Source organism: Anguilla rostrata, chromosome 12, assembly GCF_018555375.3.
Source record: "Anguilla rostrata isolate EN2019 chromosome 12, ASM1855537v3, whole genome shotgun sequence".
Classification (NCBI taxonomy): Eukaryota; Metazoa; Chordata; class Actinopteri; order Anguilliformes; family Anguillidae; genus Anguilla; species Anguilla rostrata.
In genome coordinates this window covers 8,418,743-8,445,175 of record NC_057944.1, presented here as the reverse complement: position 1 = coordinate 8,445,175, position 26,433 = coordinate 8,418,743, and the positions used below count along the sequence as shown (strand labels likewise).

General features: G+C 50.1%; 1 protein-coding gene across 20 annotated transcripts in view; it reads right to left on the bottom strand.

The window, feature by feature from the left end:
• LOC135235603 (CUE domain-containing protein 1-like) overlaps window positions 1–26,433 on the bottom strand; it is a 34,256-nt gene extending 7,823 nt beyond the window's left edge. For 19 of the 20 annotated variants that reach the window (XM_064301228.1, XM_064301230.1, XM_064301240.1 and 16 more), the window contains exons 1-8: window positions 26,027–26,432; window positions 5,723–6,414; window positions 4,808–4,935; window positions 3,967–4,093; window positions 3,108–3,339; window positions 2,337–2,408; window positions 1,407–1,496; window positions 639–732 (exon numbers count right to left, since the gene is read on the bottom strand). In XM_064301228.1, the coding sequence (XP_064157298.1) occupies window positions 639–732; window positions 1,407–1,496; window positions 2,337–2,408; window positions 3,108–3,339; window positions 3,967–4,093; window positions 4,808–4,935; window positions 5,723–6,103 (1,124 nt within the window). In that variant the 5' untranslated portion in view covers window positions 6,104–6,414; window positions 26,027–26,432. Of the gene's footprint in view, window positions 1–638; window positions 733–1,406; window positions 1,497–2,336; window positions 2,409–3,107; window positions 3,340–3,966; window positions 4,094–4,807; window positions 4,936–5,722; window positions 6,415–26,026 lie in introns of all 20 variants that reach the window. The other variant, XM_064301227.1, reaches the window with a different exon arrangement.

Sequence of the window (26,433 nt, the reverse complement as noted above, 5' to 3'; positions counted from 1 at the left end):
AGCTGAGGGCACAGTGTGCCCTCAGCTACTGACCCAGGATCAGCTAAATCTACAGCAGTTTTCCATCAGCTACTGACCCAGGATCAGCCAAATCTACAGCACAGTGTGCCCTCAGCTACTGATCCAGGATCAGCCAAATCTCTGTGTGATCTGAGCTATCTACAGCGGAAGAATGTAATGAACAGTTTCATTACAGTCTCCACATGAAGAAAGACTGGGTTTCAAAGAGAAGAAACATTAAGATAGTTTTTTGGTCAGCTTATAAAGATGTAACATAATCAGGTAAAGACTCTTATCTAGAGCAACTCAAAATGAAAGAGAACATAAGCGCCTCCATCACAGTTATCGTTTAAAACATTTGTGATGACGTAATGCAGAGTAAAGGTTAAGCGGAGGCCTAGAGCCGACTCATTTCACACAGGCTGGTGGATGACCAAGGTCACCGGAAGGTCACATATACAAAACCACTCATTCAGAGCCATAATTAACCCTGACCTCTCTCTGACCGGAAACAGTGACAGCCAAGTGAAAGAAATACAGCAACACGGGTTCAAGAGGGGGGAAAAGCGACCCCAACACACATTTCAGAATAACAAACGGCCCTCTGGGAAGAGGTCGGCGCGCAAACAGAAGGATACGACTGGTGCCTCAGGAGCGTTCTCCTCTTCGTCTTCCTCCTCTTCGTCTTCTCCGAGAACCCCCTGGCGATCTCGAACAGCTTCTTCCTGGTGGCTGCGGAGGAGAGAGGGGGAGAGGACTGTCGGCATGGCGACCGGACGACATCGCGGGAAGACGCGACCGGCGACACCCAACAGCAGGTAGCACCACGTCAGAGTCAAAGACAACGCCCTAATTACAAGAAGTGCGCAATACACACGTCAAAAACAGGAACACTCATAAGCTTTCAGCTTTGATCTTCTCCTGAATTTTCCAATAATAAACATGCACAGGGATTGGCCCAGGCAAGCAATCCATACGCTGCTGACGTCGAGCTAAATAATTCATCCGATGGGACATTTTCACAAATGTGATATTGATTCCTCTCAAAGAGCTAATTGCCAAAGCAGTCGCGTGAACGCAGAGCGTGGAAAGAACACATACGTGTACTGCGTAAGGATCTCCCTTTGTTCGTTCATTTTAACATCGTCCCTCTTTGTTCTATTTTAAAAGCTTCTGGACAGCTTCTCATACTGTGGACATAGAACTGAATACAGTGTGGACTGATGAAGGCATTCATTGAAAGAAATGTTTATCATGTTCTGAATGTATTTCACTGCCTCTACAACAATGACTCCAGGCCATTCGTTTTCAATGGCCAGAGTGTCATTTCTGAAAGGTGAGATGTAGAAGACGTTCGGCCCGGAGAGAGGAAGGCGCTCAGATCGCTGGAGGAAAGGGAGTCTTACATTTGCCCATGTGCTTGAGTTTGTCTCTGAACAGGGCGTCATCTGAGACAGCAGTGCCAGCTTCCAATGAGCCCGCGATACACTGCTCCCCTGCAACACACAGAGCATGTGATCAACACACACACATATATACACACACACACACATATATACACAATGAGCCCGCAATACACTGCTCCCCTGCAACACACAGAGCATGTGATCAACACACACACATATATACACACGCACTCTCTCTCTCTCACACACACACACACTCACACACACACAAAGCGACCTCAAACCTTTCAGATAAACCCAGGTGCCAGGTCCTCATAAGTTCTGAACAGGGTGTGTTTTTAATAATACACACAAGCACTTTGAACATTCACACAGGGAGAAGATGACAGGCTATGCCTCATTACTTTCATACAGCACATGGGACCTGGAGACAGGGGAATCAGCACACTGCCAACCAGTTGACTGCCACAGAGTGACACACGCTGCCCTCTGCTGAACGCTGAGAGTACTGCGCATACAGAAGGGATCAGCGTGTGGCAGAGTACACACTGTTCAGAACAATGATCTGGCTTTGTGGAGCACAGCTGCTGAAAAGGCTCAGTGCATTGGAGGCAGATTTATAGCACTGAGAAACACACACACACACACACACACACACACACATACACACTCACACACTCACACACAAGTCACCACACTCAGACACCCCACACTCACACACTCCACACACTCACACTCACACACTACACACCACAACACACACACCACACACACACACCACACACTCACACACTCTCACACACACCACTCACACACTCTCACACACCACACACCACACACACACCCCACACACTCACACATCACACACACACTCACAACACACATCACACTACAGTACTGGGGTTGTGAGGGCACGGTAACGATAGCTACCTGCTGTGGAGCTCTCCGTGCTAGCGGATGAATGGTTGGACCGGGATTTCTTTGACTCGTATTTCAGCCGATCTGAAACGCAGAGAGGAGGGGATGTTACAGGAAGCAGCGGGGGCCCGCGTCCAATCAGAGCGCACCAGAACCAGGGACGCATCATCAGGGTGGGCGGGGCCACCGGGACGCCAGGGCACAGGGAGCCTTTCCCCTCAGCTCTGAGCGTGTGCACCTATAAGGGTGAAATGCGTGTATGTGCAGGAGAATGTGCATGCAGGTGTGCGTCTGTGTGGGCGGGGCTCCGTGTATGTGTCTGCATGCGTTTCGGGTTGGTGCACGTGTGAGTGCTTCAAGAGTGCACAGTGTGCTGAGTGTGTGTGTGTGTGTGTGTGTGTGTGTGTGTGTGTGAGTGAGTATGTGTGTGTACGTGAGTGAGTATGTGAGTGTGTTTGCGTGTGTTTGTTTGTTAGTTTATTTGTGTGTGGGTGTTTGTGTGTGCGTGTGTGTGAGAGAGTGTTTGTGTGTGTGTGAGAGAGTGTGCGTGCATGTGTGTGTGTTTATCTGTGTGTTTGAGTGTGTGTGCGTGTGTGTGTGTGTGTGTTTTTGTGTGTTTGTGTGTGTGTGGTGTTGTGTGTGTGGTGTGTTGTGTGTGTGTGTGTGTGGTGTGGTGTGGTGGTGTGTGTGTTTTATTGTGTGTTTGTGTGTGTGTGTGTGTGTGTGTGCGTGTGTGTGTGTGTGCGTGCGTGTGTTTGTGTGTGTGTGCGCGTGTGTGTGTACCTCTCTCCAGGGCGGTGAGGAACTCTCTGTTGCGCTGCAGTTCTCTCATAAACTCCTCGTTCTGCAGGAAGAGGGCGATTCGCTCGTCCTCCAGGTACTGCTTCAGCTTCCTCTCCTGCTCCGTAGCCCCGCCCACAGACCCAGCCCCGCCCTCAGACCCCACCCTCTGGGGCACAGAGGACAGCGAGGAAGAGGAGGAGGAGGAAGGCTGGGAGACACTGGTCTGGGACGTCTGAGGTGGGACATAGCACGAGAGGAGGATGAGTAATGACCAATGAAAGGACTTTCAACCAGCCCAATAAACCATTAACCAGCTCAAGAAACCACTAACCAGCCCAAGAAACCATTAACCCGCCCAATAAACCACTAACCAGCCCAATATAAACCACTAACCAGCCCAATAAACCACTAACCAGCCCAAGAAACCATTAACCAGCCCAATAAACCACTAACCAGCCCAAGAAACCATTAACCTGCCCAATAAACCATTAACTAGCCCAATAAACCATTAACCAGCTCAAGAAACCACTAACTAGCCCAAGAAACCATTAACCCGCCAAATAAACCACTAACCAGCCCAAGAAACCACTAACCCGCCCAATAAACCACTAACCAGCCCAATAAACTACTAATCTGCCCAATAAGCCACTAACCAGCCCAATAAACCACTAACCAGCCTATTAAGCCACTAACCAGCCTAATGAACCACTAACTAACCCAGTAAACCACTAACCAGCCCAATATAAACCACTAACCAGCCTAATGAACCACTAACCAGCCCAATAAACCACTAACCAGCCCAATAAACCACTAACCAGCCCAGTAAACCATTAACCAGCCCAAAAATTGTCCAGGTTACCTGTATGCTGTCCAGTTGCTGGGGCAGAATTCTCAGGAAGTCGTCCGGCAGGTTGCCCAGCAACGGCGGGTTCCAGTTCCGGTAGCTGCTGACCTGCCGGTGTCCCGGCGGGGGCTGGGCCTCGAACCTGCACCGGACGAACGGCGGCGGAAACGGCTGTCACGCCAATGAGCAAAACCAGCGTCCCGCTCGACGCCCGCCAGACCTCGCGTCACTTCCTGTCCCTCAAGCCCCCTTCCTGTCCCTCAAGTCAATCCCTCTCTCTGCGCAGGCGCGGGCGCGAATGAGAGCACTGCGCGTCGAGTCCAAACGAGATCAAACTGCAATTAGCGGTAATTTCACCAGAGGGGCAGTGGCGCCTGCTGCATTACATGCAGGTTTATTACAGTTCTGCAACCGTCATATGCAGTAGCAATTATCCGTATTCCCTCCCATGAACCCAAACACACACACAGATACACAAGACAAGCCACTCAAGAGGGGCCATTATTATGGAAACCTGACCTGCAGTTCCACAAACCACCACCAGGTGGGGCCTGGAGAGATCACGTAAACAGGACAGAACCTTCTCCACACGCCCTCTTTTTTTCCTTACACACTGACAGAGCGGAAAGCTCGACATCATTAAAGGGTTTCCCCTGCCCTTTGATCTTAATCTCCATAATACCACTTGATCTACAATGTTTGTCAACACAAAGCTGACTGGCTAAAAAAAAACCCAGTGACTGCAACGCAGCACTCAACAAATGCATTTCTATTTAAGCTTTAAAAAAAAAAAAAAAAACCCACACTGCCTCCCGCATTTGTCACAGCTCAGAAACCCCGCCTCTTTCCGTCTTACCGGGGAGGTGGAGTGGGCGGAGCCTCCAGGTACTTCCTGTCGTAGATGTGCATGTCGTAGGTGGGCGGGGAGTAGACGGGCGGAGGCTCCTCGTCAGAGCTGTCCGGTTCCAGCGTCCGCTCCAGGATCTGCAGGAAGGGTTATGGGGTCAGAGGTCAGAGGTCAAACGAGTCTCCTGGATCCTGGAGAGCGCTGCTCGGAATAATGAAAGAACGCGCTGGAAACACATTAATGCTAAAGCACCTCTTCAGAATACGCTTTCCCCCCTTTCCTCCGTGGAACAATCTTAACACCCAGAGCCTCCCTACCAGTGAAGCTTAATGAACCGCGTGAATCACTGATTAGTCTATTAGTATACATAATGGTTCAATACATCTTATGAATGTTCAGGAGGAGGTCTGGACCAGTAGTACTGCACGCCGTCTCACGCATAGTAAAACTGTAAGTCTCCGTGGACAAGTGCAGTGGCTAAATGAATGTAACGTAATGAGTATTCATACAGTAACAGAGTGCCGGAAACTTCCATCACTGACCTAGATCCCGCTAGGAACAAGTGCTGAATGCACAGAACTATCTTGGTTTGTTTGAAAAATCTATGGCATATGAAACATTGGAATAAAAAAAAAACCCGTTGGCATGATACCAGACCTGGGTAAAGTACATATTTACTTCCACACTTGACTGATCTTGTCTGGTGTATTGGGACCAATGAAATGCTCTCAAAAAGCGCAAACCCTATGTTCTGGTCATATTGGCAGGCTCAATTACACCAGGCAAGATCAACAGAGCACAGAAGAGTATTTGAATACAAAATAAATACATATTTGACCCAGGTCTGCATGATACAGCTTTCCTCCACCCAGGCTAAATCCCGCCCCCAGCCCCCGCCCCTAGCCCCGCCCCCGGGGGACGGACCTCCGGCGGGATGCTGTCGTCGGAGTCGGAGCTGTCGTCGGAGCCCTGGCCCTCCACGCTCATCTGCAGCAGCTGGTCGATGGTGGCGTCCACCGCGCCGCTGTTGGAGCGCAGCACGCACTCGATGACCTCGTAGTCCATGCCGGGGAACATGGTCTTGAAGTCGTCCATGGCCTGGTTGAACTCCAGGCGCCGCACCTGCCGGGCCGGCCGGCTGTTGTTCAGCTCGCCCCCGCCGCCGCCGCCATCGCCGCCTGCAGGGGTGGGGGTGGGGCCGGGGGCGGGGCCTGGGCCGGGGGCGGGGCTAGGGGCGGGGCCGGGCGAGGGCCCGCCCCTGGAGCCCCCGCCGCTGCTGCTGCTGCGCCGGAACAGGCTGGTCATCCTCCGCGGAGCGTCCGCGCGGCCGGCCACGCCCCTCCTCCTCGCTGCCAACGCCGCGTGGGAGACGCCGGTCAGGCTGTGGTCCCCTCTCTCTCTCCTTCTCTCTCTCTCTCTCTCTCTCTCTCTGCTCTGATCCTTCCCTCTCTGGGCGACGCCCGCCCTGGTCAGTCCATTGGAGGTCAGGATCACGGTCGCATGGCGGGCTGCGTCCGTCCCCGTCCCTCTCCCGCATCCGACGCCGCGCGGCGTCTGGAGCCCCGGTGCCGGTCGCACCTGCGCGAGACTCAGGCCTGGGCCGCCATCTTCAGCACCTGCAGGTCCAAACACGAACACCAGACTGAGAGGGGCTGCTAGCCTTCAGGCCATATATACACACAGCAAGACTATGGAGGAAACTAGACACAATAAAGTCATCCTGATTAATTTAGGGGGCGATATAACTCAGGAGGTAAGACCGATTGTCTGGCAGTCGGAGGGTTGCCGGTTCAAACCCTGCCCTGGGCATGTCGAAGTGTCCTTGAGCAAGACACCTAACCCCTAACCTCTAACTGCTCTGGCGAATGAGAGGCATCAATTGTAAAGCGCTTTGGATAAAAGCGCTATATAAATGCAGTCCATTTACAGTCCATTTACAATTTCCACTGTGGTCCAGCTTGTAAGAGGCAACAATCAGCATGGGCAGGGGTGACAGTATACACTTCACTAAAATGAAAAGGACAATTCATATACAACATAAACAAAAGTATCTGGACACCAAGATCTGGTCTGGGGCTGTTTTCCATGGTTTGGGCTAAGCCTCTTAGTTCCAGTGAAGGCAAATCTGAGTGCTACAGCATACAATGAAATTCTAGACGATTCTGTGCTTCCCCAACAGTTTTTTTCTTGTTTCTCCTTTCTTGTTTCAGCATGACAATGCCCCCGGGCACATAGCGAAGTCCATATAAAAATGGTTTTGTCGAGAATGGTGTGGAAGAATTTGACTGGCCTGCGCAGAGCCCTGACCTCAACCCCATCCAACACCTCTGGGATCAAATGGAAAGCCAACTGCAAGCCATCGCCCAATCGGTGCCCAATGTCACCAATGCTCTTCTGGCTGTATGGATGCAAATCCCTGCAGCAATGCTCCAACATCTAGTATAAAGCCTTCCCTGAAAATTAGAGGTTGCTATAAAAGCAAAGGGTGGACTAAATCCATATTAATGCCCATAATTTTGGAGATATTGGATGAGATATTGGATGTCAGGTGTCCGCATACTTTTCTCCATGCAGTGTATCGCACAATATACACCACAATATATATATATGTTTCTCATTGCCTTTCTTCAGGGAAACATAGCGTTACAGTATTCCCCACCACTCACAGCACCAGTGGGCATTTCCATTGGATTGTGTGTGTGTGTGTGTGTGTGTGTGTTTGTCCACGCTGGGACAGTGCCTGGATCACGAGTGTGAGGGTGTTGTGAAACTTCCTCTTTATGTTTTTTATGTGAGAAACCAGTCCTGAAACCACGCTGATAAGCCAAGGCTCTCACTCTTCTCAGACTCCCAAGTCCCGAAAAAACCGTGCTTTATCATCAGAGCCCCCCCGCCTGTCCCACTCAAGCATCCGCGCAGAAAGACACGCCTTCGTCGCGCAGGAGACACGCCCCGCTCTGCAGTGTCTGCGCAGTGGTTTGTGCCGTGCGGTATGTGTTTGTTTGTGGTGTGTGTGTGTGTGTGTGTGCGCTTCAAAGATTCCCCAGGATTTCTGGGGTTCTGGTTCCCACTTATACCAGAAAAAAAGGAAAACGGAATTCAAAGAATGCGCAGGTCAGGCAAGGCTGAGAGACAGACAGAGAGAGAGAGAGAGATGGAGGGAGGGAGAGAGAGGGAGGGAGGGAGAGAGGAAGAGAGAGAGATACGTATGCAGGCACACCTCGACGCCATCGACGAAACAATCGGTCTGTATCCCCTGCGAAGCCCCGCCCACTGCATGCGCAGCATTACATCACAGGCGGCTCCTCAGAAGTAAAGCTGCTCTGTGGAAGTGGTGCTGAGCCCAGGGGGAGCGTTAACAGCAGCGCACCACTCACACTCAGCGCAGGCAGTGATGTCATTTCCCAAAAAGGATTAACTCATGCATTAGCTCTCCCTCTGCCTCACTGTATTATATGCACAATGACCCTCCCCCCCCCTCTTCCCAGAACAAACCATGCCCCCTCACCCTACCTCAGTACAAACCACATACACCCCACCCCCCCCAACCCCAGAACAAACCATGCCCCCTCACCCTACCTCAGTACAAACCACATACACCCCCCCCCCCCCCAACCCCAGAACAAACCATGCCCCCTCACCCTACCTCAGTACAAACCACATACACCCCACCCCCCACAACCCCAGAACAAACCATGGCCCTCCCCACCCCAGACCAAACCACCCCCAACAAAACCTCGCCCCCCCCACCTCTCTGAAGCACACGGATATAGACACCGCCCATTTACCTCCTCCCCAAACCGCGCCATAATCTACACCCCTCACCCTGACGGGGGGCTGGCATACGCCCCGTCACCACAGGGTATCCACGAGTCACTCCCACGCATCGCCATCCTCCGCCCAGGGGCCCCGCGGACTCAAACATGCCCTCAAACCCAGGGTCAGACCCGGGTCAGACTGACTGTGACCGCAGGGTCAAGCATGGTGACGACGGTCTAATGACCCTCAATCACCCCAGACACGACCACGGGCACTGCCCCCTCTACCTTACATCACTCTCGCTATGCTAACACTGGCATTTAACCCAACCCTAGCACTGACATTCCCGCTATGCTAACACTGCCATTAACCCTATCCTAGCATCATGATGCCTGCTATGCTAACACTGCCATTAACCCTATCCTAGAATTACGATTCCTGCTACGCTAGCACTGCCGTTAGCCCTATCCTAGCATCATGATGCCTGCTACGCTAGCACTGCCATTAACCCAATCCTAGCATCATGATGCCTGCTACGCTAGCACTGCCATTAACCCTATCCTAGCATTACGATGCCCGGTATGCTAACACTGCCATTAGCCCTATCCTAGCATTACCGTTCCCACTATGATAGCACCACCGGTCCTAGAACACTAGCACTGTATAATTCTACCTTACAAAACGCCACCATTCCCTCTATGCTAGCACTGTGCCCTCTTACTGAGCAGCAAACTACTAGTTCTGCAAGATATACCATTTCAATTTACGTACAAATACAGAATGCTAACATACTGTTTTATGAAATGGACTGCACATGCAGGTACGGTCTAGATTGGGGTGCCTGGTGTATTTCAGGATATTGTGTCAACATCAATAACTGCACAAAGAGCCTGGCGTTTTATTTTATCTGACTGTATGACTGTGTATACAGCTGTTTAGTAAAAAGCCAAAACAATTTGTTGGAGCGAAAACCAGCTTAGGCACTGGCCCTCCAAGGATTGGAGCAGTGACAGCTGGTGGGGCGGCAGTGTAGTATAATGGGTATGAAACTGGTCTCGTAACATAAAGGTCAACGGTTCGATTCCCGGGTAGGACACTGCCATTGTACCCTCGAGCAAGGTACTTAACCTGCATTGCTCCAGTATATATCCAGCTGTGTAAATGGATGTCAATGCTATGTACAAAGTTGTGTAAGCCCCTCTGGATAGAAGCCAAACGCCTGAAATGTAATGTACAATGAAATGCTTTTAGCAGAGCCGACGCTACATGCCGTCTATATATGTGAGCATGAAGGCAGACTTGTAGAAGGTTCTGTCGATGTGGGGGACGATGCTAACAGGTACAGCATGTCCTCTCCCTTCAGACTGCGTTCTTTAACTATGACGCTCAGTTCAGAATGTGGTTCCTCAAAGGTGCCTCACACCCTAAAGCACTGCTCCCGAAACGTTTGCTGGGACGCCCCCTCGAGCCCGTCCTGTGCTCTCGGTAACCAGGCGCCGATGAGGGAGAGATCCCCTGAAAATCCTATCCAATGAATGCCATCATTTAAAGCTCAGGATGGCTAGAACTCCGTTGCAACTTCCTGGTGAACTTCCTGGCGTGCCGGCACCAGAGACAGGATGGGGGGGAAAAAAACAGAAATTATTGCTCACTCCACAGCAATAACATGGCTTAAGAAATGGCGACAGAAATATCCTGTAACGTTAGGGCAATTAGTTCAAAAGCGCCCAAAAAAACAAAAAAAAACAAATCACTCCCCACAGTACCACTTCAGCGTGGGCGTGTTAATTGTACAAATTTCCTCCTCCGGAAGAGGAGAGAAAGTGAAAAAGAACGGTGCTGACACACAGAAGCAAGCTGGGAAACACAAGGCTGGAAGAGACCCAGTCAGGCCAAAGCCTCATGCCCAGAGCAACACTACGGATGACACAGCGTCCCATAGTGCAGCGGGCTACAGTCAGCGCTAACGTGGCGCGACACGTGACAGGTGTGATCGGGACCATAGAGACTTTAGGAACAAATCCCTCAGCGATGAGGCCCCTCAGAAGGGCACCGAACTCGGCCTACGACTCCCAGGAGGACACCACTCTCACACGTTTGTGATGTCACAAAAGGCATCTCAGATATTCCACATGGCCTAGGAGGGGTCGCGTCTAGACAGGATCTCATTGCACCGCAAAAGTAATTTAGATATAGAGCAGCTATCCATATCACTATTTTTGGATATCTCTTTTAGTTAGCCATGTGATTATTCAAAATAGATATCAATCAGCCATCTGCTCATGTCTGTAAGACTGACAGGGAAGATAACATGCCAGTCAAAAATTACACAGAATGCTCGGAAGCTAATGCTAGCTACTCACCTTCGCCTGGCTTTTTAGCCAGCCAGCTAAGCTAGTGTTTGTCTAAAAATCCTTCTCAACGCAGACATACATACATACATACCGACCAACCCACACACACATATTATATATATGTATGTATATTTATATATAGTCTACAATTTTACCACATTATGCCATTCTGTACAAATGCAGTTGCTCCAACCATGTAATTGCTGCCTTCTGATATAAAGATAAACCTATCAAAGCTACAAAATCACTTGCAGGCTGTTTGACACACAAGTTTACAAGGTGAGTTATTTAATTGAACAAGTTTTGGTACGGCACTCGTGCACTGGAGACAAACTGCTAGCACAGGCGAGGGAAACTATGCCGAAATTCTCACGGCTCACGAGAGCAGAACCAACAGAAGTCGGTAGCGCCTTCTAGACACGATCCCGTATAGGGGGGGGTCGAATGACCTCACACACAGAGCAAGGTTAGTTTGGGCTCCTCGTAACACTGAAACCAACCAGCACCCCCACCCCCCACTCACACCTCTCCACCCAACCCCCCCCTCGGAGCTTAGTGTTCAGCTACTGCCCCCCCCCCCCCCATTAATATCAGATTACTGTACCAGCACTGCAGTTTCCTCACAACACCCCCACCCGGGTCTTACAAGGTCTAATCCATAGCACTGTTCAGACGGTCCCTACACTGTGTGTGTGTGTGTGTGTGTGTGTGTGTGTGTGTGTGTAAACACGCGGTGGAGAAATCATCCTGACCTGTCAAATAAATAGTGAAATGAGCTGAATGGGCCACCTAGAGGGAGTGTGCGTGTGTGGATGTTAATTTAAACCTACCGGTCATGCGATTCATCCTGTTCTTTAAAAAAAAAGAAAGAGGGTCAATTTTCTGACAAGGAGGGCTGCTTCGCCGGGGGGGAAAATAAAGCACGCGTCACGTGATCGGATTTGACCCATTTTTTTAAAACGCACGCGCGACCGCACACAGGTTCCAGAGAACACGCATTCAGAACGCGGGGCTCACGCCCTGCACCTCCGCGGGGCGAAACGCCAGCCCTAAGACTCAGAACAGCATGTCCAAAAGAGAGAGAGAGAGAACGAGAGATAGATAGTAAGGGGAGGCAGGGGATAGGATAGGATGACAGATAGAAAGGGAGATGCAGAAAGACAGCCAGAGAAAGACGAAGTGGATAATCACAAACATCATGTCCAGCCTGTAAGCTGGCAGAGGACCAAGTCAATGATGAGCCAAGAAGCTGCAGGTGTGGTGCCTGGTTTGATGAGATGATACCAGCCACTCCACCCCTTGCCCTGCCCCAGACCCTGCCCCACATCAGACCTCACCCCTTGCCCCGCCCCAGACCCTGCCCCACATTAGACCTCACCCCTTGCCCCGACCCAGACCCTGCCCCACATTAGACCTCACCCCTTGCCCCGACCCAGACCCTGCCCCACATTAGACCTCACCCCTTGCCCTGCCCCAGACCCTGCCCCACAATAGACCTCACCCCTTGCCTTGCCCCAGACCCTGCCCACATTAGACCTCACCCCTTGCCCGACCCAGACCCTGCCCCACATCAGACCTCACCCCTTGCCCTGCCCCAGACCCTGCCCCACCCCAGACCCCATGTCCCCATCTCTGGTCCTGTCCACGACTCCACACCTTACCCTCCCACGATCCAACTGCTTGCCCTGCCCAAGACTCTGCCCCACCCCAGGCCCCGCCCCTCATCCTGTCCAAGTCCCTGACCCTAGTCCAGCCCACGACCTCACCCTTTACCCTGCCCACGACCCCATCCCACGTCCTACCCATGACCACACCCCTCGCCCCGCGCATGACCCTGCCCAAACTAAGACCCCGTCCCTCGCCCTGCCGAGCACCCCATCACCCGCCCCATCAATCACCAGCAAAGAGAGAGAGCAAAACAACAGAAACAGGAAGAAAACCAACCCAAACCCAACATAATTTAAACCGTGATGTACTGAGAGGAAGACGTGTGCATGTCATACATAATTGAGTAAGGCATCATAAAAAGCTTCCACAGAGCATTTTACTGACAGTACAGACAGACCATCATCATATCATTACAGGAATATGCAGGCGCACACACAGATCAAAGAACCACACATTCTGTCAAAAACACAGGCATCCATATAGTCTCTCTCACACACACACACACACACACACACTCACATCAAAGAAGTGAACTGAAATAAACTCTTCTCTCCTGTGTCAGAGAGCATTACATTACATTACATTACAGGCATTTAGCAGACGCTCTTATCCAGAGCGACTTACACAATTTTTTACATAGCATTTTACATTGTATCCATTTAAACAGCTGGATATATACTGAAGCAATGCAGGTTAAGTACCTTGCTCAAGGGTACAACGGCAGTGTCCTTACCCGGGAATCGAACCTACGACCTTTCGGTTACAAGCCCAGTTCCTTACCCACTGTGCTACACTCCGTCCTACAAGAGCACCGCACGGAACTCAAATTAAAGACCAACCGCCGGTAAATTACTGGTCCTGAGGAGGAGGGCTGACTCTTCTGCTCATCCAAGGTCAGGCCCCCACACTTCAGCAGGTGAGCCAGAACCTCCGGCGTGTCCCTTGCAGCCCGAGCCTCTGCTAGGGGCGCATCGGCCCGTCGTCCGGGCGACCTGCAACGCAAATTACCCTGAGGACGGGGCGGAGCCCAGCGCTGCGTCCAGGCGTTCGGTGAGTGTGTGCGGAGCCGGGGCCACACCGGAGGGATGTGGCTGGATATTTGAATGCGCTGCTTTGGCAGCGAAAGCAGAAGCATTTCCGGCCCGTTTCCCCACACGGTGCCACACCTGCCTCGGCCCTGGGACCCGCCTCACCGAGGGGGTCCGAGCTCTCTGTGGTGTACAAGACCGCTCGAGGGACCCCGAAAACTGCCAGGGACCCAAAAACCAGTCCCTGGGAATACCGGGGGTGCAAGGACAGGCCATGCGGCCCCTTTCAGAGAGGGTTGGACTAGTCTTGCCTCCGGGAGGAGCAGATGCCATGTCAGGCACCGAACCATCGAGGTAAACTATCAATGAGGAACGTGTGCAGGCTAGCCTCAAGGTTAGAGCACAGGCCTGAGAAGCCTGGAGCATCTGGGTGTCAGTGACATCACAGCGCTCCTTAGGATGGCTCGCGACTCAGCCATGAAGTCAGGCATCACTGGGGGGCGACATAGCTCAGGAGGTAAGACCGATTGTCTGGCAGTCGGAGGGTTGCCGGTTCAAACCCCGCCCTGGGCATGTCGAAGTGTCCTTGAGCAAGACATCTAACCCCTAACTGCTCTGGCGAATGAGAGGCATCAATTGTAAAGCGCTTTGGATAATAGCGCTATATAAATGCAGTCCATTTACCATTTACCATCACTGGTAGACCCTCCGGTTTGAGACGCTGAGCTGTTTACACGAGCAAACTGCCCCACCCCTAATTCCAACCAATATCCAGCACGCAGGAAGGTAAAAATTTTTGCGAGTATTTTCTCAACTACCTTTTTAAAGTAAGGTTTTTGATTTTCTGCGTTTGTGGGGTTCAAAAGCACCCCCGATTGTGTGCCTCTAGCCCTTTCTGAATCCCTCTCCATTTGCATGGGTTTTGCAAGGCCTGCAGGCGCTGCATACTAACAGATCCAGACAAGGGCATTATCTGCATACATGTTTCCAGATCAGCGTGTCACGCCGCATCACAATGAGCAGCAGTGCAGCTGTTCAAATTCTGTTTGGCCGTGGAGGAAAATCGCTAAACAGAACCACTGCAAGAGCAAATGGATGTGAGTAAATGGATGTGAGTAAATGGATGCATTCAGAACTCTGCGCAGCCTAAGGCTACAGAAATTGTTCCAGTGACACATTTTCTTATCCAGTGTGCACAAAGAGAGAACTTCAGCCTCAAACACAGAGACCGTACACCTGGGTCAAACACAACGACCTTCAACCTGGGTCAAACACAACGACCTTCAGCCTGGGTCAAACACAGAGACCTTCAGCCTGGGTTAAACACAACGACCTTCAGCCTGGGTCAAACACAGAGACCTTCAGCCTGGGTCAAACACAGAGACCTTCAACTGGGGTCAAACACAGGGACCTTCAGCCTGGGTCAAACAACGACCTTCAGCCTGGGTCAGACACAGAGACCTTCAGCCTGGGTCAGACACAGAGACCTTCAGCCTGGGTCAAACACAGGGACCTTCAGCTTCAAACACAGAGACCTTCAGCCTGGGTCAGACACAGAGACCTTCAGCCTGGGTCAAACACAGGGACCTTCAGCCTGGGTCAAACACAGGGACCTTCAGCCTGGGTCAAACACAGGGACCTTCAGCCTGGGTCAAACACAGGGACCTTCAGCCTGGGTCAAATACAGGGGCCTTCAGCCTGGGTCAAACACAGGGAACTTCAGCCTGGGTCAATTTTATGCAAATACTCAAAATAATTGTTTATATTCCATATTTTCACCAGACATCTGGGGGACATTTCACAAAACAAGACTGCTGATGAGCGATGAACCTAGCACCTGAAGACAGAACGCAGGTGACAGCTGGAGCGGAGGAGACTCCAGGGAGGGTGGGGAAAAACTAAACTCGCCCTCCTTGGGTGTGGCTAACGCCGGCCCCGCGCCATCTCGCAGTACTGCAGGCCGCAACCGGCATTCTTTAGACGGGACAGTAGACCCCTAGGTGCACCCACACCTGAGGACCTGAGAGTCTTAGCAAGAGAGCGACCCAGTAGCCCCCACAGATAAGTCCTACCCCCCCCCCCCCCACAGTGAAGATGGGAGTTTAGCTGGTGGGAAAAAGGCTCTCCATTTCTGATGAGATGTATCTCCCCATAGTTACCAAGTCCCTGGTGACCTCTGTCTCAGCGCGCACACACACACAGATCTCACTGGGCTTACAGCCACTGTCAGGGATCTGAATTTCTTTATTTTCCAAATGCCATTAGTCCATTTATATCTCCCTGCATCTGGACGGAAACAAGCGGAGAATTCCTCAGCATTTCCCTCTCCTTCCTGTTGGCATGGCCCTTCCGGACCGGATACAGGCCGGGCTGGGAAATTCCAACATGTGCATCCCACAAGAACTGAGACGGCAAAAGAGCCCAGAGGGGGCGGGATTTATGCACGTGGCGCTGGTAGGAACCAATGACACGGCACATTATTCATAGAGCGTGAGAGACCGTAATCAACAGACTGAAGTGCACACTTTCAACTGTAGCCAATCCCCAGTTACACAATAATGCATAAACGAACGCATATGTCCCAGTGTTTGAATTGCATTGCAGCTTCTCTAGTTTAGTCTCTTTGTCCTCTTGCTTTTATTATGCCTTCTTCAGTCTATGGAGGTTGCCACTAAGCATTTTACTGCGCTTTTGAATTATTATGACTTACTGTGCGTCGCTTTGGACAAAAACGCCAACCAAATGAACGTAATTTAACACAACCATGTATGTGACAAATCTCACCCAGTGACCGACTCTCCCCTTGGACCGGAATTTCATAACAGAGGAGGAGAGAACGCGCACGGGAAGCCACCGCTAGGCTAAGCCAACGGCTAGCCTAGCCTAGCGGCGCGGCGCTGCCACGGGCCTGAAGCCTGAAGCGTGAGCCCGCGCTGCTGGAGCGGGGGACAGCAGCAGACGGGGCGGTGAGCTGTCGGCAAACAAGCGCAAACAGGCGGCTTCTCGCTGCCAGGGCCCTCCCCCGCGCGCTTCCCGCCGCGGCCCGCTAAACACGACGCCCTCACGTCCAAGCGGTGAAAAATAAAACAAACAAAAAAAAGAAGCTAACGCCGATCCAAAAAGAGGCGGTGTGATCCTGCACTACGCCCGCGGAGTCTGGCGCGCACAGCTTGCAAGCAAAAACACACATCCACACATACTTCCGCATTCACAGAATATTAAAATTTTTATTGTTTTGGCACTCCAGAGAGCTATTTACAGGGTGTGTACATATGTACATATATATATAACAGACTACATGACCAAAAGTATGTGGACACCTGATATCCAACATCTCATCTAAAATTATAGGCATTAATACGGAGTTTGTTGCTATCCACCCGTTGCTGCTATAACAACCTCCACTCTTCTGGGAAGGCTTTATGCTACATGTTGGAGCATTGCTGCAGGGATTTGTTTCCGTCAGAAGAGCATTAGTGAGGTCGGGCACTGATTGGGCGATTAGGCCTGGCTCCCAGTTGGCTTTGCAACTGATATATATATATACAGTTTTTCTCCCGCTCTGCATTCTGTCCTCTAACAGATGCCGATCCCTCTCAGTTCCTTCTCTCTCATCATCCTGCTGGCTGCCCCTCGGACCCCATCCCCACACCCCTCCTCCCGTCTCTCCCGATATCCTCCCATTCATCTTCTCCCTGGGAAGCTCATCCTCATCCTGGGTCCCCAAGGTCTTCAAAAAAGCTCAAGTGACCCCCCCCCCCCCACCATGATTAGCAAATCCACTTAACCCGTCACCAAAAACTACCATCCTACCTCTCTCTTCTTCCCTTTATCTCCAAAACCTACTGCCATTTCACGCTCTCCTTCCTTGAATGACTTCCTGACCTCGCTTCCGCTCCGGCGGCAGCACTGAATGTCTTCCTGTAGCAGCGTGATCCTCTGCAAGCAACTCCTTTCTCTCTCAGCTCCGCTCCGCTCCGACCCTCCTCCACCTCTCCTCTCCGCAGCATGCTACACAGTTTACCGCCGTCTCCTGCCGTCTCCTTCCCAGACACCCCGGGGGACCTCCGGCACAGCCCTCTACTGCTTTGCTTCCTACTTTGATAATCACCCCTTCCAGGTAGCGCAGGGGACGCACAGTTTCAAGACAACATACCCCCGATAACCACTGTAAAGGTCTCCCTCATCGCACGGGCTTGGTTCCTCTCCTCTTCTCTCTCTACAACAAGTCTCTTGGTTCTTCTCCTCTCCACTCTCTATAATGAGTCTCTTGGTTCTTCTCCCCTTATATCTCTATAATTAGTCTCTTAGTTCTTCTCCTCTTCTCTCTCTAAAATAAGTCTCTTGGTTCCTCTCCTCCTGAACATGAACCATTTGTGATCACCTCAAACTTAACGTGACTTATTGTAGCAGATGATTGTATACTGTTTACAGTGAAATTTCACAGCTTTTGGACGCATTACCATTGAATAATTGATTAAGAAGCTAAAACTGTTACAATCCAGCCGGTTCTCCCCTACTGTGTTTTCCTTTTGGCCGTGGTGTCGTTCTGGCTTTGAGTATCGTCATACCAAACCTGGTATCGGTACCCAAGCCTAATTTTTGGTATCGTGGCAACATAATAAGAGTGGAGGGGGCCGTTCTGTGTGCTCAAAGAGTACGTATGGAAACAGAATCACAGAGCAGATGCTTTACAGAATTTTTGCGGTGAACACTGAACAGCCTAAATCCCATCCCCTCCCAACAACGGCTCTGGATCAGAATCCATCTTTTTACGCTCAACCACTGGGGTCAGGGACAGGGCAAGGTAAGCTGATCCCAGATCAGTTTCCGGGCGCCGCACGGCTTTCGCTATTCCAGTCACGGAGGTCTGGCCTCCTCACCCAGGAGGCCTCGCGCGCAGGCCGGAGGAACACGTCCCTTTGATGTTTCACAGGAGAAAAAAAAAACATCAAAGGGGCCCAATCGAGGAAGGGGCGGCTCACAGCTGCGTGGGCGGGGAGGAGAGGGCCAGTTTACTGGAGGCTCCGCCCCCTTCCCGGTTCCCAGAAACCTCCACTCTGCTTGCCAGCCACATGTTCTCCAGCACACTGCTGGGCCCGTGATGATTATAACAGCGGCGGGGATGGGGTGGGGGGGGGGGGGGGGTGATCTGTTTCGTGTGTTCCAAAAAACTGGGAACAGAGCAGAACATTTGTTCTTCAGTTCCCAAGGGATGACACACACACCGACAAACACACACACACACACTCCTGCTCACGCACATGATGCACATGTGTACAACCACACACACACACACGCAGGGCACATTCTCAGATCTCAAACGTTTCGGAAAAAAACGGAAAAGCCAGCTTGCTCTAACATCCGGACTTTCCAAAACAAAATGAACGAATCCCCCCCCTCCCCCAGTTGAGGCCCCCCAGCCTCGCTGGCGGTTTGGGGGCACGAGCGGTGGAAAATTCCACTTGGTCTCAGAGCTCGTTTTCAGCCCTCTCCTCCCGGGACAGCCGCTGGCGCGAGGCTGATTAGGCAAGAGCGCTTAAACTCACGCCACAGTCCTCTGAATAACACCGTCGTCTTATTCAAAAGGAGCAAAAAGAGCAAAGAAAGGAGGGACATTCACTTCAATGAAACAAACTGCATTAGTACGTTGAGCTACCAAGTACAAAAAGATAATTTAAAAAACAGTAATTAAAAATAGCTTAGAAACTATTTTGTTAGCCTGATTCACAAACTACCAGGAGGTGTTGAGCAGGGGTGGAGCTGCTGTTGCGATTGGTAAATGGGTTTGAAGTCGTAGATGGAGAACAGGAAGGCTCGTCAGGAACACTGGGGTTTCAGCGAAGAAGATGATGGCTAGAGTCAGGAAGAAGATGAAGTGAAGAGATCTTTGCCAACGGCAGGGGGTCCCTAACCCTGCCCCCGGAGAGCCACAGGGTCAGCTAGTTTTTGTTTTTTCCCTTTGTTGCATCCAATGAGAACCCATGAATGCAGGTCAGGTGATATAACTGTGTATTAAACTGCTTTAATTCACTAAGTGCTGGGTACCAATGAAAGCCTGCTGGACCTGAGGCTCCTCAGGTGCAGGGTTGGGGAGAAACAGTACACTCAGGCCCAGGGAACACAGCAAAGCCCAGAGCCACAGCAAAGGGCCATCTCCATACCCTGCATTTCACATACAACTGATCTGGGGACAGCCTAGGGAAATCAATGACATCATCTAATGACATCATCAAAGTGCGACAGAATCAATGATGCACAGCTGCTTCTCTGGGAAAAGGAAGGCAGAAGCTAGCAGCAAGTGCACCATTAGTAAAGTGCTTGTGCTGGATGGACTCTGCGCAGGGACTGTGTAGACCTACGCAGTGTGTGGATTGGCTGACGGTGTCGGCTCAGTGAATTGGACCCAAAACATCCAGATTCAAAGAGCGATATAAGCCATCCAGAAGCATTTTAATTTAGATAGCAGTGACACACACACACACACAAACACACTCACACACTCAAGTACAGGAGAACACCAGGGGACAGGTGCATCCATAGAGTCAATGCCCCCCCCACCCCACCCCCACCCAAGAAAAATCCCAATAATAAAAGCAGCATGATTCCCAGAGGGGGGATCACATGACTGCCAGCCACTGGAGGAGGAGCCAGCCTACCAGATGGGAGCCACCGGGGCAGTCTGTCTTTTTCCCATCATGCTTTGGGAGGGCCAGGCAGCAGGGTCGCTAAGCCACATGCAAATGGGAGCTTTAAAAGAGGAGGGGAGTGGCACCAGCTGTCTGGCACAAGCAGCTGTAATCAAAGGCCGGGGGGGGGGGGGGAGACGGGGGGGGGGCACACAAACAGACCTCCCACATCCTTACCATCGTGATCCAGCACCAATGCCCCTTGAGGATTAGGCCCACTCTGCTCCCCAAAAACCCTGACCACTACTGGGGGTTAAGCTTAGAAGAACTGCACCTCTACGGCTGGAACAAATCAATATACTTCCATTATACAACTCTTGCATTACAATGCGATGCTGCAACATAATGGCTAAAGTACAAAGTGAAACATTATTACACAACGTAACTACAGATGTTTTGGTTTTAGTTTTTTTTTCATGCTGAGGCCCTTGGGGATAGCACGATTCTGAAAATAAACTCAATTTAAAGGCTTACTTCACTTTCTGCAGCTTTTCCTATTAGGTGGACAACAACTGCGATTTGTATGTACCTTGGCTAAAATTAGACATGCAAGAACAGTATTGACCCCTTGACCAGGTTGACTGCACCCAAACCACGCCTTGTTCGTCCTAAGCCTTGACTGAAGAGCTTGCGTTGCTCACAGACGAAGAAGAGCAGAAGTACCGGATCTTTGTTCATGATTGCGATTAAGCACCATGAAACGAACGTGTTCACTTTGCACAGTCTCTGGAAACATGACGTCACTGAACGAGCTGCCTGGAGTTGCTCGAAGGGTATTTTCTTGCTTTAAACAGCAAACAATTCAATTAGATTTTATATGTTTATATGTCTATATCATTTCATAACTACTACTTCCGGGGCGGTGCACAGTTTGGAACCACGTCGGAGACGGCATCAGGTATATTGAACTGTTGCCATGACAACGGAAGACAAATTCCTGAGTAATCAGACAATAAAGTATTACCGTATCGTATCGTATGTAAATCTGGTTTTACAAAGGGCTTAGTCTCAAAGCTGTACAGAGATCAGGGCCTGTACCCCCCCCCCCCCCACCCAGGAGCACGCCTGGACCGACAGCGACACCCCAGTAGAAAAGCCTACAGGCCACTGGACACTTGCAAGAGTACATAAGACATTCTTCAGTGCACACTAAAGCTGTCTGGGGCAATCAAAAAACATTGTATTTTAAAAACTCAAGACAGTGAACTTTTTGACCTCTGTGATACGCTACACATTTCAGCTGGAATGCACTCCATTTGCTGCTGAACTCAAAATGAATGGTGATGTACCACTGCTGGCACAGGACTTGGCTTTTGCTGGAATAGATGGTTTGCCGCAACCAGCCCTTTCCTCAACCCCAGCCCCGCCCACCACACATTGCTCCCATGCACTCACGCTGTGATTGACAGCTGCCAAGCCCCGCCCACCACACATTGCTCCCATGCACTCGCGCTGTGATTGACAGCTGCCAAGCCCCACCCACCACACATTGCTCCCATGCACTCACGCTGTGATTGACAGCTGCCAAGCCCCGCCCACCTTGCATTGCTCCCATGCACTCGCGCTGTGATTGACAGCTGCCCAGACAGACACCCTTCAGAAGTGCTCACTGGTACGAACCCTTTCAAACGGACACAGGGTGCGGGCCGTGAGCTTCACAGAACAGCCTTCAATACTGATCAAATATTTATGCTCAGAAATGCATGAAATAATTAACCAATCAATACGGATAATTTTCCTGGCTGAAAATGAGTCACTGTTTCCAAGGGAATCCCTTAATCCCTCACCATTTAAAAAAAAAAAAAAAAAGAAGAAAAAACTAAAAGAACCCTCAGTGTTCTCAAATAACCCAGAATGTTCAAACATTTGGAACGCTACAGTAATATGTATTGACAACTTCTTTTTGCATATTTTGTAAACTGTGCCTGACCCAACTACGCTCCTAAAGAGTCCTTTGATTTCTCAAGTGGCAGCTGTCTTGGATGGATATCCAAACCAATACACTGACAATCACTGTAAGGACCTCCATCAACCTAAGATGGTGCAGATTAGCACGCGGGCCATCTCGGCTGCATGGAGTCAGGTTACCCTTCTTCTCTGTCTTTGAACAGAAGATCAGTCTCTTCTTTTAAAACATCAGCTGAGCTGTGCAGCCACGTCCCTGAGGCATTGCGCTTCCTGTGCAGCCGGGGCAGGCAGATTCCAGGCATCTGATTGGACGCAGCTCCCCTTGTCATCTGTGCTATGTTTCCTTGCATGACGTCAAGAGAGAATTTGCTAAAAAGACGGAGATTGTTGGTTTGGTTTCTAGAATCGCTCTATTATGTTAAATCAGAAAGAAGGGGGGGGGGGGGCGAAAAAACAAGAAAACTTTAAAAAACTGAGCTTCTCAAGGCAGGACCTGATGGTTTTTAGCCCCAAAGTGATTCAAGGTGCTACTGATTTTACGGCTGGCTCTACGAGAGCCTTTGCTCATTTGGGTCCGGAACATTCCGTCAGTCTGCACCAGAAGTTTCTGAAGCTGCGTGCAGCTGCTGCTCCTCTTCACCAGGAATGACGATGAGGCATGCCATCTCCACATTCGGCGAAAAACCGGCAGGATTTGATTGAAATGTGAACGTTTTCTAGTCGGCTTGGACATAGCCAGGCTATACCTGGGGGAAACCTGAGCTAAATTAAGGCTGAGTGAGCTAACCTCGTCCGTTGATGTCAAAACACCTCTCAACCGAGATTTTCCACCCCTCTAGACTTCTAGATTTTGTCTAGAAAAAAAAAAGACGAAAACTTGAAGAGCTCAGATTTGACAGCTATTGATTGGTACGTGATACCTCAACAGAGAAAGGAGGCGACCAACCAGTAAGCGATGTGGTGAAAGGAGACCACCTTCTGTTTATTCGGTTTACAGTACGTGTGAACCACTCTAAACGGACAGAAAACAAACAAATCGACGGTTGTTGGTACTGGCGCTCGGCAAGTTCCCAACAGATCCGATCTTCTCCACACGAGCCCACAGCTTAGGATTCGGCACGAAGCCACGCTCTCCGATCACTGGCAACCGTAAATGATAACGAGGGGCGCAGACTTCAGAGGCTACAGCACGAGCTCAGGTGTCACTGCATTGCATTAAAAGCATTTAGCAGACGCTCTTATCCAGAGTGACTTACACAACTTTCTCATATATGGAAACAATGCAGGTAAAGTACCTTGCTCAAGGGTACTTAAGGGTACTCAACGCAGTGTCCTGCCCGGGAATCGAACCTGTGATCATTAGGTTACAAGCCCAGTTCCATACCCGTTATGCTACACTGCCGCCCCAACGCAACATATGCTACACTGCCGTATCACGCAACACATGTAAACAATCTGGGTTAATGAGTTTCAGGTGTTCCACAAGGGGGGGGGGGGGGGGGGGGGGGGCGAATCCAAGGCCTACAGATTTAATTCCAGACTGGGGCCAGGTGTGGAGGCCTCCACAGAACACCTCTCCACACGCTGATCTCTCGCCAGGAGGCCCTGGGCACGCGGATTACGGATCAGCCCTTCCGAAATCCGCCCGAGGCTGGCCCCAGCCCGCCGGCCGAGGTCCGCTCCAGCTCGACGGGGCAGCGCTTCCCGGAGAATCTGGGCCCCTTCCAGCGAACTGAGCAACCTCCCAGGGACAATCCATCTCTCCCAGCCAAACAAAAGGAGGAAAGAGATTTCCTCAATGAAGAGACAGAGCTTTCAGAGTTTCACAAGATTGTTTTGTGATGGATCATTCGAATCATAAGAAATAGTTTTTTTTTTAAATACCAAGTCTCAGCTCAACGTGAAAAAAAATGCACAAAAGAACACATTCCAATATTTAGGGCCAAATACTTCAAGCTGCAAGGACAAAGTGTTTGTGGTTGGATCAGATTCGCTTTGGGGCCACAGTCAAAGTGAGGCTCAAACCATTTTTAGGAAAATGATGAGAAACACATGTAGTGTCGGTTTCCGAACAGCCACGTTTATGTGCACTGACTGCTTGTTGTTGGGACTGAAGTCCTACTTCCTCCAAATGGTCAAAATACGGCTGATGCACCACAGACTGAATTTATGTATGAAAAAATGCCACAGAAATGGCGTTCTTCCGAAAGCAGAGGACACTACCTCGAAAAAAAAAGATCGAGCTGCAAATAACCATGATGAACCTGCCAGTTTAAATGTAGGCTGACCCTTTTTAACGGGCATGACTTCAATATAACGTTGTCATCATTTCTTTATTTCCCCATCTACTAATAATAACACACCATCTCTCTGCCACGCTCTGGCAGCAACCTCAAGTTATGGACCTTATTAACGGTACAAGATCACGTTCTGGGGTCATACTACACTGAAGGATAATTCATTTCGCAGAACCTGGTCAAAAGCCATCTTCCGTTCTGAAAAATTACTAGATAAATCACACAGGCAGAAAAAACAGCCTGAAGCTTTCTGGCTAGACGGAACTATTCCCGACAAATGGAATCTTGTATTTTAAATTTACGGTTTGGAGAAAATGACATTAGGTAGCCAAGCTTATCTTCCAAAAGCGTGGTCTCCATCTCAAAACATATTAAATGCGCATTGTTTTGCTATACAATTAGGCAGCTGTCAGACTATGCCAAAGTGAAACTTTTTACTAATAGAAATAAAATAATTACACGTTGTTTATTAATTGTATTGCATTAAAAAAATGTTTGACGAGGAGCGTCGTTTGTTAGACCTGATGAATGTGCCGTAGTGTCGTTGACACTGTCTTTGTTGCACAGTGAAAATGTTTGTGTGGACCGGTCAGCACCGTTCAGAATCAGATGGTGGCATATTTAACGGTGGATACTACGATTAAAACCCCAGTCCAGCTATTCTCACGGGAGCGCCTGCGTTCTGCAAGAAACTGATATGCTACTGTTGTCGTGTTTTAAAAGGAATTTAGCAAAGTCAACTGATAAATAATTTCAGATGGGACTGCCGTTAAATTAACATTTGCTAATTAAATCATACTTAGTCCACATTTACAACCCGGCTGCCTAGGTTCAAAACTATAACGACCTAAACCACATAAACTTGTGCAAGCAGGCTAATGAAAAAGAAAATTGGAATTAGTCGTGGGATTTGCACAGTTTTGCTCGTAACGTTAGTAAATGCACAGCCAGGGAATAACGTTCGCATCGATACTCGGCTTAATAGTTAGCAGGAAACATAGCTAACTAGCTAGCTAGCTAGTTGGCGATATGCATAAAGTAGTATTAACTAGCTTGCTGCGCTTCCTTCATACCAAAGCAAATCTTTATTTTTAAGAACTATTGGAATGGCCATTTCTTTCAGAACGGATGTGACAGCCTGTACGTTGCATATTCCAAACGGGCAACGGCTTTGTGTTGCAACCCCACGTACACCTCCGTGGAAAAAAGCACGGGACGCAGGGGTGGAGGCCTCGTCTTTTCCCAACATTCCATCATGAAAACACCCAGCTCCTATCACAACCCCCCATGATTCCCTTAGCTAGCTATCAAAGCCTTTATCTTGTCACACTTTTCATATCACACTAGCTAGCAAGCTCATTAGATACACGATCTCGCTGGACTTAAAAAAACTACAACTATACCCTTAAATGGACCCATAACTATCCATAGCTTGAAAGCTAATTAGCTAGCGTGTCCCGTACCTCAGTGGAGACGTAAAATGTGAAATACTGAATGGAGAGACGATGAACGAAAGGCTACTTACCAAACCAGACAGCGAGCCAGCACCTCTCCGAAAAGACACAACATTCCTATTTTCAACACCGTAACCGCACGATCGTTATTGACGCGCAACTTGTCACGATAGTCTGCCGGTGTAGAGGTATGGTCCAGGCTTGGAGACCAAGTTGGGATGGAACCATAGACTATAGAAAAACACTGGATACAACGGTACTAGCCTGCTAGCGATTCAGCAAGGCAAGTGTTTAAACAGAGTAGATGCAGAAAAATATCTGTTGGTCAGATATTACGGTACAACTCGCAGCAAAACAAAGAGCCAGACAGCTTCCTAGCGGACAGAATGGAGTAATACAGCCGAAAGCGGTAGAGTATATACGGCCCAAGCGGATGGACCGAGATTGAGGAAGACCCGTTCCAGACAAAGGGACGCCG